The following is an 18,204-nucleotide window of genomic DNA, read 5'->3' on the forward strand; positions in this document are numbered from 1 at the left end:
GGGACCAGGTTAGATCATTGCCAATCTCTCCATGGGAAAATCCCTCCTCCTAAAGGCTTCAGTCTTCCAACTCCTTTTGGTATCGCTTCCGCAGCTTTGCTCGAAAACCTGATTTACATGCCAATATCTTGACCCTCATTTGAAAGGAAGAGAAAGGGAAGGGGTAAGTAGTTATGGATTTAGGTATGCTGGGATGGGTGAAAAGGATAGAGAGTGAGAGACAGAGAAAGAGGGAGGAAGGAGAGGAGACACACACACACACACACACACAGAGAGAGAGAGAGAGAGAGAGAGAGAGAGAGAGAGAGAGAGAGAGAGAGAGTATCTTTTCCCCCTGCCTCTCCAGCAGGTAGCCTGAGAGTACCACAGCAGAAGTCTGCTGGGGACAGGACACGCAAGCGACCAAGGACCCGCCCCGGCCACTCTTATAGGCGAGCGCGGGGCGGGCCCGGCCGGGGGCGGTGCCGCGCAGACAGCTCCTATAAGGAGCTGTCCGCCACCCTGGTGCTGAATCCAGCTTTAGCACCCGAAAGAGGTGCTTTTGGCTATTGCCGAGCTGAACGCCAGGAGCTGTCCTCGAGTTTGGGTTTGAACCTTCAAGGAAGGGGATCCGGAGGAAGAAGAGGCAGACGAGGAAGGCAAGCACAGAGAGGAACAGTTGCAGGAACTGTAGACCTCGGTCGCAGCTCGCAGCTCCGAGGAAGCCCTGCCACGGTTTCGGTGGAGTGTCTGAGGAGGAGGATGGAGTGAAGGAGAACAGCATCTGTTAAAGGGGGGTGGGAGGGGGTCCGCCGGAGCAGAGGAGAGAAAACGGAGAGAAAGAAAAAGAGAGAAAACCCAAGGCTGGTGCCTGCGAATTTGGGATTTGATTGGAAGATCGTTCACTCAGGGGAAATGGATTCTGTACCAAGACTGACCAGCGTTTTGACTTTGATGCTCTCTGGCTTGTGGCATTTAGGATTAACAGCGACAAACTGTGAGTACTTGGAGCTGGGGGCGGGAAGATGAGGTGGTATATGATGCTACTCCGAATAAGTATCCGACTGTCCGACTGTGTACGTTCTGGGAAAAGCTGTGTGAAAACCCTAACTAGTGCCGTTCCACCATTCCAGCCATCCCAAAAGTTAGCAGAGCTCTCATGAGCTTGCTCTGCTGAATTGCCTGCCCGTCTTTGGAAACATAAAGTTCCCCTAGCCTGCTGTCAGTTCCCCAGTTCTTAATCTCAGACAGGGATTCATGGGCCAGGAGGAAGCATCCAGGGGCAGAGATGCTCCAGAGCCACCAAGCTCGGTGACAGCAATGGACTGCAGCTCCCCTGGATTTGCAATGTGCTCCGAACACCTCTCCCCAACCCCCCACTCTAAGCACCTCGCTCTCTCCACTGCCTTAAGCATAAGGTTTCAGCTGCAACTAATGGGCATAGGTGTAAAGGGATTGGGAGTTTGGGCCTAAGAATTTTAGCTCAAATGTAGTTAACCTATGAGATCAATGACTGTCCTATTGTAAGAGGGAGAGCTTCAATGCATATCCCATTACAAAAAATTCCTGGTGCCAGTGAAGGAATAGTGAGTATACATTATATTGTCCACCTTTCAACTTCACTTAATTTAATAGGCAGGTATTCTTGACTCCTAGAGATCTGCCACCTGCACTATGTATTTAAGGAATCCAGTTTGTCAAACTTGAATAAATTGCCAAAGCTATGAGAGGTTCAAGCTCAATTGCTCCACGGCTTCTTTAGGCAGAAGAAGGGAAGTTTTTCCATCTCTGGGAACTCCTAAATGAGAAAAGATGCAATTAAGCCATCTGTGTTGTTTGCAAGGATGGCTTACCATGGTCCCTCAAGTTTCTGGATTTGTTCCTTCATCTTCTCTTCCTGCACTGAACCTCAGAAATATTATCCAGTTTGGGACATTTTTTATTTTACTTTTATAATTATATTATCAATATCAGAAAAAAGGCAGGGCAACTAACTACTGAGGATCCCTCTGCTTTATTCCTTAATTCTTAGAGGATATTGTCCCAGGATTTGGATCCCAGAGGGAAGACAAGTAGATGAATGTTCAAAGTAGAGTCTGTGTTTCTGTGGTCCAAATACTGGAAAGCTGACAATCCATAGTTGCAATATTTTCTTAAAGTTTGTGTTATAAAGGGGATCAAAAAAGGCTACCCTCTCTAAAAAGGAGGTATAAAATAATAACAGGTTGAGGGAGGCTACCATCAATTAGATTGACTATTTTGTTCTGCTTCCTCTCTCCCCTTTTTTTCTCTTGTTTCCCCTCTTCCCCTTTGAAATTATCCCCATGGTGCTAGAGAGAAAGACCCAAAAGCCTTAGTCAGGAAGTAAGCTTCGCTACTGAGCTAGTTTTTCTACCTTCTGGAACACTAGAGGTCAGTGTTGTCCAAATGATGCAAAGGTGTGGCTCTAAACTGTGTTTTCCCCTTAGCACATTCTGTTATCTAAAGAGAATGAATACTGTGAATATCCAATAGGTGGGATGAGGGATATTGATGAAATGGGTAGAGTGCATGATACGAGTGTATGACTTTGGCCTCTTCAAGTATCACTGTTCCTGAAAATTTAGGGAAAAAACGTTGGAGCCATATTTTCTGTAAATTAATTTAACTGTGTCAAAACATATTTTAATAATTTCATAAAACTAAATGGCATGGGTTTAAGACTTCAGCATTTCATAACCAAGGCAACTGCAAAGCCTACTCTGAGCCTTTCAAAAGAAAGTTGCAGGTAATGATCTCCAGAGTTTTGCAAGTGACAGTTGCATTTCCAAGCAAAGCAGCAATTGACTGAGTGCTGCTTGCTAAATATTCTAGTCTGTTTTCTTAAGGAATAACAGTGAGTTTGCTGCACTGTGAAAACTGTTTCATTTGGTACACAATAGATTTCCAGTAATCACTGGTTCTGAAATCAATGCATATTGATTGTCTTTGGAACCTATCAGGCAAAACCCCTCAAGGCAGTCCTGAATATTTCCCAGTTTCTCTAGGCTGCTGTTCACAATTTTTATTCTTCAAGTATAGATATTGGATTTGCTAGGTATGTACAATCTGCTCCCATTCATACACATGCTTTGACGAGTTAGACATTTCCTTCCAAAGAGTTTCCTTTTAATTTGAGTTGTGAAAATAATTGTTTAAGATTGTTTTCCCTACATTTTAAGGAATATGCCACATTATTGGTAACAAGTTGCCTTGAAAACAGATTGTTTGCCTGGTTTCTTCCATGGTGCACAGTTATAGGTGCTAAGTTGTAAGTGAAGAGTTTCTTTTAATTTTCTGCCCTCTTTTGTAATGATTTGCTGTTGTTGTTATTGTTGTGTAGGATGAGAGTATGTACCTGGATACATGTTAAATTTTCTAATACCCTGTCCGGAACAGGGGCATTTATCTCCACAGGGATAAGGGAGTGCTTACCCAATTACATAGTCTCTGTTTCTAATTAGGTGCAATGAAAACAGAGTCAGGTAAGAAGGAGTCCAGCCATAATAAAGATATTACAAATCTGTGGTGAGAATGCAATTACCTACCAGCAATAAAGCCTCTTGAAATTTCCCCATTCTAGACTTTCAGGATATTAAACAGCTAGAGTGTTTCCTTTGAGTATATCCTGAGGGAACTGGTTAATTTTGAATATAGTTATAATAGACCAACGTAAAAAAAAAGACCATTATTGTTCCTTTGATTCAGGAAGCTATGGTGTGACTTGAGACCTGGATTAAATGAGACCAGAAGTCTCTATGAAGTTCTAGTTCCAGTGATGTCTCAGCTCAGATGTCAACTACTTTGTTATTGTCCTTTCCATCCTACTAGTGAATAGCAGCCAAATGTCTTACTAAGGCTATTCATCTAAGATTAGGCTAAATAAAATATTATCATGACAGAGTATGGTGTTCAGAAAACAGGACAAGTACTATTTAATTCTTAAAAGGAAATTATTACATGTTTATCCACAGCTTCAATTTTTTCTGAAATAACTTACAATAGTCATCAAGCACTTCCTTGAAATTTATTAGTGCTCATTAACAGTCCCAGAGATGTAGTAATGTGATAAGAATTTAAAACTCCTTGTTCTATATTTTTCTTGCATGCTGAATTTCACAAGACCTGTGAGTGTGCTGATCATGATAGCAAGGAGATATCAGACCCTGGACTACCTGAAGGCTGTTAAAAAACAAAAATGAAAAGTAATATGAACAATGAATTTGCTGTTCTTATGCGGCAGGAGAATGGCTGTGCAGTGTTTTCTGTAGCATCTATAGCTACCGCAAGTGAGAGAACCCTGTATTGCTCAGTTGGTGGAGCATGGAAGCTTTCTCCATGATAATACTAACTCATTTTGACCTTTACTTACCATTCCTTCACATAAGCCCCATTTGTAAAGCATATTAACATTTTGCAGCTATAAAATATAAATTAAAGACTAGAGGAGGGCGTTCACAACAAAGGAACAGACTTGAGAGACAATTAATGTCTTTGGGAGCAGCAATGCTCTCACCTGCATTCTCCTTGTAAGGAATGGCCACATTCCTAGTTGTAGTCTTTAGTTTTCTCTGCCAGAGTGAATAACTTTACTTTTATGCATCCATTTATCACAAAATGATGTGATATGACTCAAAGTACCTCCAAATCCATTTGTTGGTGATTCAATGTCTTTCACCTGGTAACCAGAATTGTCATGTAATATGATCTGCATTTGATAATTATCTCTAACAAATAAGAAAATGGAGAAGGTGTTTAGTTGCCTAATAGGGCAGAAGTCAATGATATTCTACTTAAAACTTTACAGAGAAGTTGCTTTGTATTATTTTGAAAACAATACTGACATACATTTCAAAAGGTAACATTTTCATTCAGTAAAAGTCTGCCACCTTTGCCTGGTAACCTTGTAAAGGTTACTCACTCCCCCCAGTAACCTTGGTTTGCTGGATAAAGGCCTGGATTTAGTTTCTAAGACAATATTTACTTGTAATATGTTTTCATCATTAACTATTGATGCTACTTATTGGTAATTTCATTTGTGTGTGTGTTTGAGATCACTGCACTTTAAAACTTGGAGGTATCTATAATCAGAGTAAGAGTACAATGTGATTTTAATTCCTACTAGTAGGCAAGCAGCATATATCCCTCACTTACAGCACACACTTTACAAGGCTTCTAAGCAAGACATTAAGTGATCTCGTTCATATGAATGATTTTCAGGTGAGTAGAACTTAACCATGTCCCCAAGATCACCAATCTAAGCCATGAGAAATATCTGAATCTTTAGAAACATATTTGAAACAAAATATCCTCCAATGAACTTCACTAGATACTTTGTGCAGCATCTGCAGGAATTTGGCAAGGGTTCTTTAAAATCACCCTCATAACCTTAGCCTTGGAGAAGGGCATGAGCTGGCAGTTTTCAACACACCCAATTCCTGAGTCATACCTGAAAAAAGTTTCCAAAAGCATTCAGATCAAGAATTGTCGCATGTCAGTAAATATCACATTGTTCAAAGAAAAGCAACTTTATATCTAGGCTTGTACCTGGAGTTGAGATTTTATTTTCTTTCATATTTTTAAATTAAAATCTCGACAGGGGATGAAGAAAACCTCCAGGAACAATTTAGAATACGCTGTTGTGTACACATAAGCACAGGACAACACCATGAATGGCACTTTGGTTGATATTCTGCCCCATAAGTCTGTCAATGTCAGGTCAGAGTTCTGCTGAGGTAGAGCTTATGAAGCCTGGTCCTGTGTTGCATGTTCCAAGCCATGATCTGGCTTCGTAGGAATAACCTAACTCTCATCTCTAGTATCCCTTCTAACAAAATATGAACCTCTACATTTCACAAACAAACAAGGCTGTCTTGGATTTATTTGTAGGTGCTGGTTATTACTTTTGTCTACAATACCATTTCCCCTTGAGTTTTTTCTTTATTATCTGCCAAGTACACACACACACACACACACACACACACACACACACACACACACACACACACACACACGAGGTTTCAAGTGTTTGGAGTACCTGAAGGACTGGGGGTAGAGAGAATGGAGATGGTAAGGATCATGATATATGCATTAAATTGTCAAAGAATAAATAAAACTTTGAATTTTCACAGCTTAGGTTAGGTGCCCTATTTATCTCATTTTTGTAGCACTTTATGTTATTCTTGTTCCCTCAACTAAAATGCATTATCCCTTTGTCATGTTTTATTTGAATTCCTGTGTCCAATGCCTAAAATACTGAGCAAGCAGATGGATGAGGGAATGATCTAATAGTTTTCTAGCGAGAGCATTCAATCTTAAACTGAGATTTTTTTTCTGCTCCCTATGGGCAGAGTCTTGCATTTAAGATGTGTTTGTTTCATATTGCTGTTTTAACAACTATTACTTGTCACAGTTGTGGAAATTCCAAGCGTAAGTGAGATGTAAAATGAAACAGAAGTCCAGATTGCTTTACCAAGCTTGACGTCTGCAGGATGGATCTCCGACTGCATGTTTCTCTGGATTCACTACAGAACAGGCTTACCATGGGCACCAGAAAATCATTCGTATCATGAAAAAGAAATTTATCTAGTTGACCTTACTACAACTTGAAGTTCATTTGATTAACTTTCTTTATGCTATGCTAATAAATGTTTTCTCTATAATCTGAAAAATACATGCCCCCATTGCTATAAGAAATCTCCTCCATTGCCTTGGGTTTGATATAAATTGAGCATTTGGATTCTATTGAATGGAACTTAGTGCCAGATTATGGAAAAGAATTTTGTGTAGTGGGAAGAGCATCTCATTACTCTCATAAAATAACTTTGAGACCCCAATTTCATCATCTTAACTATGACAAGGAAGGGTTAAGTGTCAGAAGCTGGTGTGTGTTACTCATTTGAAGAACTTACAGATGATCTTAGTTCCAAGTACTGTTTTTCTTTCTCAAGGACACAATTTCTGCGTAGTTGGAGAAGTGAAGAATAACTAGTGAGATATAGTCCATGACCCCCAGTAATGCTGTAAAACTTGACATCCAGAAAAATAAGTCAGTTATCATGTCAGTGCTAAAGGTTTCAAATAACTAAGCATGGATGCAATGGAAGACACACTGTGAGAATCTGCCAATGGCTGGAGCTTCAAAATGTGCTTTTGAGGAAAGGGAAATAGAAGCTAAGTCTTAAAAAACTTAACAGACTGAAAAGTGGAGACACTGTGTGTTCCTATAGGGATAGAGGAGAGAGGAAAGAAGTGAGTTAGTATGGAAAATTTATCTCTCTAAATTTAAAAAGTACAGTTTCACTGAGTGTTTTTAATTTTTAAAATATCATTAATTTTTTATGTGCCTGAGTGCTTTACTATATGCATGTATATCACCCACATGCCTCGTGCCTGCAGAGTCCAGAAGAGGGAACTGGCAACCCTAGAGGTGGAATTAAAGAAAGTTGTGAGGCACCATGTGAGTGCTAGGAACTAAAGATCAAATTAGACAGTGAGGTTTTGATTTACCCCTTTAAAATGTTGCTTTTGTTTGTGTGTGCAGGCACATGCATGCTTGTGCATGTGGACACTTTAGACCAGATGTTATGTTGTCTCCTAGAAACCTGTATATCTTCTTTGAGTCAAGGTCTCTCATTGACTTGGAGTTCTCCAATTAGTCTAGACAGGCATTAGACTACTCTTAGGCATCCTCTGGTGCTGGAATTACATGCAAATGTCTCAACATGCAGATATATTAAATTAATATGGTGTGTGTGTGTGTGTGTGTGTGTGTGTGTGTGTGTGTGTGTGTGTGTGTGTTGCCTGCCTGATATCTGTATGCACTTAAAATCTGTACATCTGTGTATGCCACAGTGTATGTGTAGGTCATAATCAACTTTGTAGAGTTAATTTTCTTCTTCCACCTATATGTGGATTACACATATGAAATTCTGAAATTCTGTTCATCTTGCTTCTTGTGGCACATATTTTTATGGTCTAAGCCATCCCTGAACCACATATATGGATTTTCTGTGAGTTTTAAGGTTCAAATTCAGGTTTTAAAGCTTTCAAAGTAAGCTTTGTATCCAAACCCCACCCATTTAAGATTTAATGAGACCTAGAATGTAATAGAACAAAATGTTGATAAGAAAAGGAGTTGAGATGACTACAGCATCTCAGGTGACAGCTAGCAAGAACTCCAAGAAGGTTATTTGAAACTTCAGTTCACAAAGATCTGCAAGGAGAATAATGACCAAGAAAATTCAAGGCACAAGGATGTATGAGCTACTAAGCACACAAAAGCACAGTTTTGCAGCTGAAATGTACTCTATAGACAATTCCAATGTTTGTGACAAATGAAAGCAATAGATGCTCAAAAGGTGTTCATTGCTCTGAAATGAAGTTCTTTTCTGGGAATACAGAGTGGCCTTAATCAAAATGCAGCGTATTTCATTTATACATGATACCATTTAGCACATACTGTCTGTAGCCATCACTCTGATGCAATCTTCTAGTCTATAAATTATATTGGTGTGTTTCAGCAAAATGAGAACTAGTCACTGAGGAATGTATAATTAAACCTCAACATCATGGATGCTGTCCTCCATCAACTTGGAGTTGATGAGGCAGCCTAACCCACTTTAGTGTCTGCTCTGGAAAAAGAGAATTCCTAGAGCTGAGTCCTTCAGGTTGATGTGTTATCATTAGTAATTGATCTTCAAGCATAAATCCCATTTCTCTATACTGTCTACTGCCTTTGTGCATGATCAGGCCATGGGGTGATTATTTCTAAGTGTTTCCTACATCAACAGAGTCAAATGAGCTTCTTAGGATGACACCAGCCACAGAAAGACATGAACACACTTGCTTACGTATTTTAGTTTTTAACAGTTTACCTTTGAAGCAGAAATGTTCTTCTGAAGACAGTCCAAAGTCTGTAACAGTTTAAGGAACTTTGCAGAACTCATAAAATAGCTCAGTGACTGAAAGTGAGGACCTTAATTTGGATCCACAGCACACAGGAAGAGCCAAATGTGGTATTATACTCTGTACCACAGTGTTCCTGAATCATCTCACATCCACACATGCCCAAAGATATGTGTAAGATACCCTTCCAATATATGAACAAACACATCTGACACAAAAATCACATTCACATCCACAAACATTATCTACTTCATATGCATATACACATGTTACACAAATATCACATAAGTACACAAATATCACATACAGATACACACATAATACAAACACAGGAAGAAATAAATCAGTTTTCGAGCCAGCAGTACTTAATAGGTACTCTTTGGCTGCTGTGACTGAATAAATGTTTCCTTTTCCTTCCAAATATCACTTGCCTTTCCTTGGTCTCCAGCCCTTCTTTTTCTGTGAGGTCACATAGCTTGTCTTTCACTGAGCTCATTGTTGTGTGGAAGGTGTGGGAGTAAATTTAAGTGTCTGCTGGATTCCAGATCTGCTTTGTTATACAGTGTGGGTACAGTCACCAAATATGATGCTTCCTTTCGAGGCCAGTTGAGGCACAGGCTTAACACAGATCATCGACTTACAGGACACTGAGAATGCCCACCTAATTCCATCATCTCCAACCATCTGTCTCTAAATCACTTCTCTAATAACTCCACTAATTCACCAAATCTGTAATTAGGGGGGAAGTTCCAGTTCATGCAAATTACCTGGAGAGAGTCCATTAGGAGAGAAACTATAGAGATCTGCTGCACAGAACTCTCGACTGCTGGTAGGACAGACTGTCCAGATAACAATACTAATCATAAGGAAGAGGCAAAGAGAGGCTTCTGAGCTAAGGAAAGTTGGAAATTCAGCATATTCAGGATGTCAGAACTAAGCCTGTCCTCTGCAAAAAGTCTGGGTCTTCTGGTCTAATCCCACCATTTCCTGTCCTTCAGCTGTCCTCTCCACTTCTTTCTCTTCTGATCTCCACTCCTTTCCTTGCTTTATTCTCCATGGATATCTAGTTCCATTCTTCCTCTCTCCTCTGCCTGATTCATTTACCTTTTATTGAGTGACAGTTTTACATGGTGTAGCCTAAGCTAATGTTTTTACAGATTTCTCACTCAAGTGCCGCATCTAGAGGAACAGGGTCTTAGGAGAGCAGTGGGAATTTGAACAGCACAGCAGCCAGTGACCAGGGGAGTGTAAAATTCCTAGAAATTTTATCTTAAACATGCAGGCAATTTTGCACTTCGCTTTACATTATATGCTTGTTTATGATAAAAATAGTTTTCTCAAAGCTTTAATTAAATTTATGAACCAAGTAGATCCTTAGCCCATATCAGACAACTATAAGCACCATGGATCATGCTTGATATTTTGCCTTCTCTGTGTTTGTCTTTATGGAATCCTGAATTGGTGAGGTCAGTTTCTGCCCCTTCATCTCAGATCAACAATTTGCTTCCTTTCATTAATCACAATATGTTAGCTGCTACTGATATGTAAGATGCAGATTATGGTCAATCAATGACAGAAACTAGAAAACTTAATTCACAGGATCAGGGAGACCCACCAGCTTGTGTAGTGGACAGAAGTGGAGCTTTGTGGATGTGCTATCCTATACAGATCAGGTCCACTCTCTTCACCGGCTTCTCACACACTGATCCTCGTGTGCAGCCTGACTGGGGACCACAAGGATAATTTATTTCTGAGAACCAGAAATTAAGAGAAATAAGTGCCTTTCATTAGGAATATTTAGACACAATCAGTAGTGCTGTGGCTGCAGACTGATATGGTGGATCACTAGAGAGCAAAGATAACATTAGCCTACATGCTGGTCTTTGTGAGGATTTCAGAAAAGCACCCCATCCAAACTTTGACACTTGGTGAGGTTTCACTTTGTCCCTTGCTACAGTCATATGGAAAGGAAGTTTTGCTTTCTTCTGAGAATGTGCTAGGTTAGCTGGGTATGGAACTAAACAAAGATCATATCCTACACAGGGGTCACAGTGGGATTTAGATCCATTTCCCCTGATTCCAAATCTCAGATATATTTTTCTCAGTCTACTCTTTCATTGAGACTAACACCCAAATGGAGCTTGTATTAAAACTTGAGGGGTTGTTTGTCCTTTCAAAGCTAGCTCTTTCTGACGACTGTTGGGAAATTGCTATGGTGTTCAGATCCACAGATTCTGCCCCACTGTTATGTGAGATAACATATGTCAACTTTGAAAATAATCCCTCCCTCATCTCTAAAGGACATCACTGTTAGGACTACCTACTTATAAAATTTGCTGGAGCCACTGAATAAGTCTTACTATCACTGTTTCATTGCCAGGACCAACCTTTCAAAATAGCACTGTAGCTTGCACTGTCAGTGCCTATTCTCAGAGTATGATGGATTTAATTCAGATTATTAACTTGCTAAGATTTATAATCACCATGGAAATGACCTTCCAGTAATGCCCATGATGGATTATCTAGACTATATTAATTAAGATGGAAGACCTACCCCAAATATGGGTGACATCATTTCATAGTCTGGGCTCCCAGGCTGAGTAAAAAGGAGAAAAGGAGAAAGCATGAGCATTTGCTGCTCTGCTTCCTGAATATGGATGCAATATGCCTGGATACCTCACCATCACCGTCACAATGTCTTCCTCATTATGATGGGCTGTGCCGTGGAACTATTAGCCCAAATAAACTCTTGCTTCCTCAAGTTGCTTTTGTATAAATTATAAGAGAATAAACTAAGAGAGTGTGTCTCACCTATTTTGTGTTCATTGAAAACCCTTTTAACTAACTGAAGAGACTCCAGTGCCATAGGATACACACTGACCATGGAACTCCTTAGGTGAGCATGCCGGCTTTGCCCTTTTATTTAAATCCTTAACTCTTAAACATGCAGTACTCTTCACAATACGCATGTCATAGAATAAGCCAAGTGTTAAGCTGGTGATGAATACTGATTAGAAGGGAGGGTGGAAGCCACAAACATTTATCCAATGTCACTCTTCTTCATCCTTGGCCAGGTGCAGTGAAGGACCTGTCTCCTGGCCACAGAACATTCTGAGGAATGGCACTTATAGCAGCTTGCTCTCCTCATCAGCTGTGTAGAGAGTTAGACCACTAGATTTTTGCTTTAATTTCAAGGTCTCATGAGCTTGTCCTTTCAACCTCAGGAACCACTTGGCTTCCGGCATCTTATTTTTCAATTTCTGCCTTGCCACTTTGGATACGCTTCCTTACACTTAGGGAATCTAAAGACATTGCTCAATGTCTTTTTCCTTGAAGCTACATCTCAATAGTTCTATAAATTATTATGGACAAGAGATGTCTTTGATTATCCTAACTGTTAACCACAGAGCCATGAACAAATATCATGTTTTTTAAAAAAAGTGTTGCATAACAAAGGAAAATTCCATAAATACTAAAACTAATTTTGAAAGAAGAATATGTTTTGTAAAGGAAATTTTATAAAGAATTTTAGCACTAAAAATGAATTACAAAGTACTGCTTTGGAGAAAATGGGACAATACTGACTAAGGTTCTATGCTTCAGCATATGCTTTCTCTTTTGACTTTTTAAGGAGGGGTCTTGTGAAGTTCCCCACCATTTAAAAAATATCTCCCTAGTTTTTTCTTCTTTCTTTTTGTGCTTGTGTATTTGTGTGAGCATTAGCTCATGGAGGGAAGAAGACAACCTTGATATCAGTCCTTGTCCTTGCCTTCCACCTTGCATGAGGCAGGCTACGTCAACACTGCCTATACTAGGCTAGCTGGTCTGTGTGCTTACAGGGATTCTACTATCCCTATATCTTGTTTCTTCACAGGTAGTCTGTGATTATACATGTTCTATGATGTCTGGCTTTTCATAGTTCCTGGGAATTTCAACCAGGTTATGAGACTCCCTTGATTACTGCTTGCCCCTCTATGCAATTTTCCTAGTCTTATCTAATTCTTGGTTGCAAGAATCTAAGTTCATAATTATATGCAAAAATAACCATATATAAAAAGTTTTGAGAAAGAACATGAAAGTTCTTTCAGATTCAGACAGCTATTTCCTAGAGTGTGGCAGGGGGCCACTCTGGGAGCACAACACTGCATCTGTTTCAGTGGCCAGTGATTGTCTGGTAAGATTATTAATATGATCTCTGTTCAAAGTTTTATTAAATAAATAGGTACATTTTTCTGGTGTTATTGACACATAATAATTTTGCATATGTATGTGGTAGAGTATAAAACTGTATATATTGTATTCTGACCATACCAGGATATTTAGCATATCACCTCAAGTGCTTAATATTTATTTGCCAGTTGCCTAACAGCAACGCATTCTAGTATTCTTACTTATACAGTATTATCCTCTAGCTATAGATAAGGTATTTTATATTTCAGACAGCTATAAGAGAAACTCCTATTTTTATTTTTAACCCATTGGATATCTGGTTTTCTCTTGCTGCTATTTATATAAGTATCATCTTATTGGCATTTACTGATCTGAAAAGATAGCAGCTTATCAAAAAAAAATTGCCTCCTCACCTTGTTCTCCTTAGTTTGCAGTCAAGAGCTATTTTTATGTTAAGGAATTATCTTGTAAAGGCTCTTGAATTATCCACCTACATCCCAGGCATCCCCTTGGGACCTCCTCAAAAGAAGAGATCTCATGTTAGCTATGATTAAATTGTCCGTGTATAGCACATTGAATGGCAAAATAACTACTTGAAAAAAAAAAAACAGAAGCACAGACAAATTGAGGGAAACTCCAGCCAAAGTAGCAAGCTCTCACCCAGAACATGTGGGGCACCTGCATTGTCTCACATCTCTTTACATGGTGGAAACAAGTGAACCTGGGACAATCGATGTTAGAATGTCCCAGTGCTGCCTTCTACTGACCAATGTGAGTGGAAGAAGTGACAAGACAAATTAAATGTTAATGGTTGCATATCTGAATTTCATTTTGGTGATTGACCCTGGTCCAAGTGCTCATTTTTATCACTCTTTTACTGGCTCTGAGCAACATCTATGCATTCAGGTCTTTACTCTTCTCACTCTGCCCTTCAGAGGACTCCGAATGCCTTATGTTGCATTTTAATAGACTCTAGTATTATTTATCATAACAATTTAAAATAGTATATCATACCTTATATATTATTTCAAAACAATTCACCTTATGAACACATATATGCTACCCAATTCTGTGAAGGAGTGAGACCTGTGTGCAGGATATGTACTTCTTCATGTGGGTGTGTGTATAACTGTATGGGGTCATGTGTTCATGTGTTTACAACTACATTTGGAGGACAGATATGTGTGTTAGGTGTCCTCCTCCAACACTCTCCATTTTTTAGACAGGACCTTTAAAAAAACCTTTGAGCTTATTGATTTTTCTAGGATGGATGACCAATGAGCTCCAGAGATCTGCCTGTCTCCATAGTCTGGGTGCCATGGTCACTAGGTATATGTGGGAAGTCTAGATTCAAACTCGAGTCCTCATGCTTGTGTAGCAGTCACTTTAACAACTATACCATCTCCCCAGCATATGTGCCTTACTTTATATGCGATATTTGTTTTGTATTACAGTTAAAAAAATCCTAGTAGAATTGCACATGAGATATTCTTTATATAAACCACTTGTTCTGGTGACTGTCAGGATTTATTATCTCCCAAAGTCAATATTGACTTGGGTTTCACCTTTGTTAATATTTACTTCTCCAGATAATGAATTGAAATGGGCATTTGAATGAAAATTAATATCTATTTATTTTCAGAAATCGAATGTTTTGCCAAGAGGATGAAAGGTGTGAAGTCATGTCCCATTGCGGCTGCTCTGTTTCAGGATAGCTTTGCAGAAGCCTTCCTTTGCATTCTGATTTACTGAATCTATTTTTAAATTCTTCAAGGGAACTACTTCCTAACCATCAAAGATTGTGAGCTTTGAATACACTCAGGCTGACATTTTAGCAACAAGACCAGGAGGTAGCAATGCTTAAATATATGGATAACAGACAGAGCATAGGCCTTGTTATTTATTTAGGCTAACGTTTGTTGCCAGGAAAAAACATAGGACAATTCCAACAATGATTGAGTACAGCTACCTAGCATTTCCCATTGGATTATAATAATGATTTGTTTTTTCATACTCCCTGATAACATGTATCATGGCATTATGGGTATAGCTCTGCGTGTGTGTGTGTGTGTGTGTGTGTGTGTGTGTGTGTGTGTGTGTGTGTGTGTGTGTGTGTGTGTGTGAGTGTGTGTGTGTGTTGTGTGTGTCAGTGTTCATATCTTTGCTTTCAGAAGTTAATACTTGTGGGCTCACCAGTAAAGGCAATTTTTTCCAAGATTGCAACCTGAGTTCCATCTCTGAAAACCAATGAGAAAGGAGAAAATCAATTTCTGCAAGTTGTCCTCTGACATCCATATATATGCTGTGACATGTGGACACACACACACACACACACACACACACACACACACACACACAAACCAATTTTCAAAAGAAGCTGTTGTATCACATGCTACCTTTGTTGCAATGACCAAATGCCTATGAGAAACTAGCTAAGGGTAGAAGAATTTTGCTTCCAGTATCACCCCATCAAATATACCAAAAAGATGTGACAAAAGCAATATCCATGGTGGCAGAGACACGTGACTAGGACCTTCCCTGTCCTCACATTCTGGATAGACAGGAAGCAGATAACACACAGGAAGTGTAATCAGAGAATAAAACCTCCAAGCCACTTCCTCCAGGTAGGGTCTGGAGGATCTACAAAATTCCCAAATTACCACTAGCCACTAGATGGGAACAAAGTGTTCAAATGAATGTGTCTATTTGGGATATTTCACATTTATTTATTTATTTATTTATTTATTTATTTATTTATTTAATACATTTCATGAATGTGTAAGACAGCATGTAGGCATACTATATGCATGTGGAGGCCATAAAACAACATTTTAGAACCTGGTGGTTCTCTCCTACCTTATTACTGAAACAGGGGCTTCCTTGCTGTTTTTGCCATTGCACTGCATACTCTAAGTGACCAGTCCATGAGTTTCTGGCTGACTCTCCAATCTCCATATTCCCATATGTGGCAAACACTTGGATTGCAGATGTGTTTCAAATATTTGCCTTTCTACAGGGTTTATAAGACCTGAATACATCTGGTTTGAGTGACGAATTTTTTTTGCTCATGCCATAACATGTCTTTTTGTAGATGTCTTTTAATATATCAGATCTAGTTTAATTATTTAAAAATTTGAATCTATAATATAGATGTTTCCTATTATACTTCATATCATTTTTGTAACAATTCTAGGTGCAGAATTATAACATATTATCTGAATAAAATTCCATCTAATAAGTTATTGATTCCATAAAATAACAGCATAGCTTCTGTGCATGGCAAAATATTCAGGGAGAGCTCTTATCTTTTATAAACAGATATTTGAACACATTCCATTTTGTTTCTTCATTAGCAATAAGGTGTCCGAGGTTAGCTATCATCTTAGCAAATCTTTTTCCAGCTGTTAATGATATGATAAAACACCCAGAGTTAGGAAATAACAACATTATTAAGTACAGACTGGCTTCGTAGGCAAGGAAGTAAGTACTGCAAAAAAATCATTAATAAAGTTAATCCAAGAATCATCTGATTATGTGAAATAAAATCAATTCAAGAGGAGAAAGTATAACTCCATTGATGTTTTCACCCTTGTTGAAACATTGCTAGCAGGTAAAGAGTTATATGTTTTCCACATAAATATCAATTTTTATTGGTAAATGCAATTTGACTTATTGGGTTCCTATTGTTAAGTGTTTGTGAGTTCATGGAGAAATGAGGTCATTTTATGCATTCATGGACAAATGTAAATAACACAGATGTAATGACCAATGAAAGTCTAGTTTAGCATACCATCAATTTACATCCCAGAATAAAAGCAAAGGTGAAACTGGCACCTCTGCATTATGGTAAATGGGTACATTGACTCATACAGGAAACCATAGCCATTGTGAGGTCAACTCTCATATGTATATGGTCTCATGTCACACATAGCAGAACATGAAACATTATTAATTTTGTGTTTCTTTTTTTCACAGAAACTCATTTCACTAGGGAAGGGATGGAGCTATCATTTTCAATTAAAAATGACATTAGAAAATACATGGTAATGTTTAGAAATATTTATTAAATTAATTTGCTTCATAAGTTTATTTATTTGTATCTTTTTGTTTTTGCAAAACAGGGTTTCTATGTATTGCTCTGGAGCCTGTCCTGGAACTCACTCTGTAGACCAGGTTGGCCTCAACCTCACAGACATCCACCTGCTTCTGCCTCTTGAGTGCTGGGTGTAAAGGAGGAGCCACCAACACCCGGCTGCCTCAGAAGATTTTACACATTGTATTTTGTAAATTGAGCATATCTCTCCCCATGCTCTCTTACTTTCCTTTTCTCCCTCTTTGTCCCTGCCATTAATCCCCTTTGCTTTCTGAACAATTTTAGTTTAGTTTCATGGCATTTATACATATGTGATTTTATGTATTTAGGGACCACAAATGATAGACATGATTCCTTTAATGTGATTGTCTCCAATTATATCATGTATTTCTGCAAATGACATAACTTCCTTCATCTTTATGGTTCAGAAAAATCTACCATTCATGTATACCACACTTTATCACTTCCTCTATTTTTAGATATTGAGATTCATTCCATGATTTACCTAATTTGAATAGTGCTACAATCAATACTGTTGTGCCAGAATCCCTGTAATGGGTTGACTTGTGAATATTCAGTTACTGTATAGTTTACAGAAGCTAAAACAACCCAATCAATAAATGGCCAAATGAAATGAACAGACATCTCTCAAACAGTGAATAAACATATGAAAATAAAATGGTCAACTTCACCAGCATCAAAGAAATGCAAATCAAAATTGCATTGAGATTCTATCTCACTCCAGTCTGAATGGCTGTCATCAAGAACATAAATAGAAAATGCTGGTAAGGATATGGATAGATGGGAGCTGTATACCATGCTAATGGGAAATGTAAACTACTTAAGCTGCTAAAGAACACAGCAGCTTCTTTGGGGACTGCTCATTAAACTAAAAATCCATCTTCCATAGAACCATGTTTGCTTGTCATAGTGAGGGACTTGCTGTTTGTATGCTTCTGAGTGTCTAGCTCAGTGATGTCCCGAGGGCAAAGTATCTTGTAGCCTAGAGGACACTACAGCAATTGGTTATGTCACCT

General features: G+C 38.7%; 1 protein-coding gene across 3 annotated transcripts in view; it reads left to right on the forward strand.

The window, feature by feature from the left end:
* The first annotated feature begins 894 nt into the window (after positions 1 to 894).
* Positions 895 to 18,204, forward strand: part of Cntnap5 (contactin associated protein family member 5) — an 897,862-nt gene continuing 880,552 nt past the window's right edge. For all 3 annotated transcript variants that reach the window (XM_035445443.1, XM_035445444.1, XM_035445445.1), the window contains exon 1: positions 895 to 976. In XM_035445443.1, the coding sequence (XP_035301334.1) occupies positions 895 to 976 (82 nt within the window). The remainder of the gene's footprint in view (positions 977 to 18,204) is intronic.

This window comes from Cricetulus griseus, chromosome 5 (assembly GCF_003668045.3).
Source record: "Cricetulus griseus strain 17A/GY chromosome 5, alternate assembly CriGri-PICRH-1.0, whole genome shotgun sequence".
Classification (NCBI taxonomy): Eukaryota; Metazoa; Chordata; class Mammalia; order Rodentia; family Cricetidae; genus Cricetulus; species Cricetulus griseus.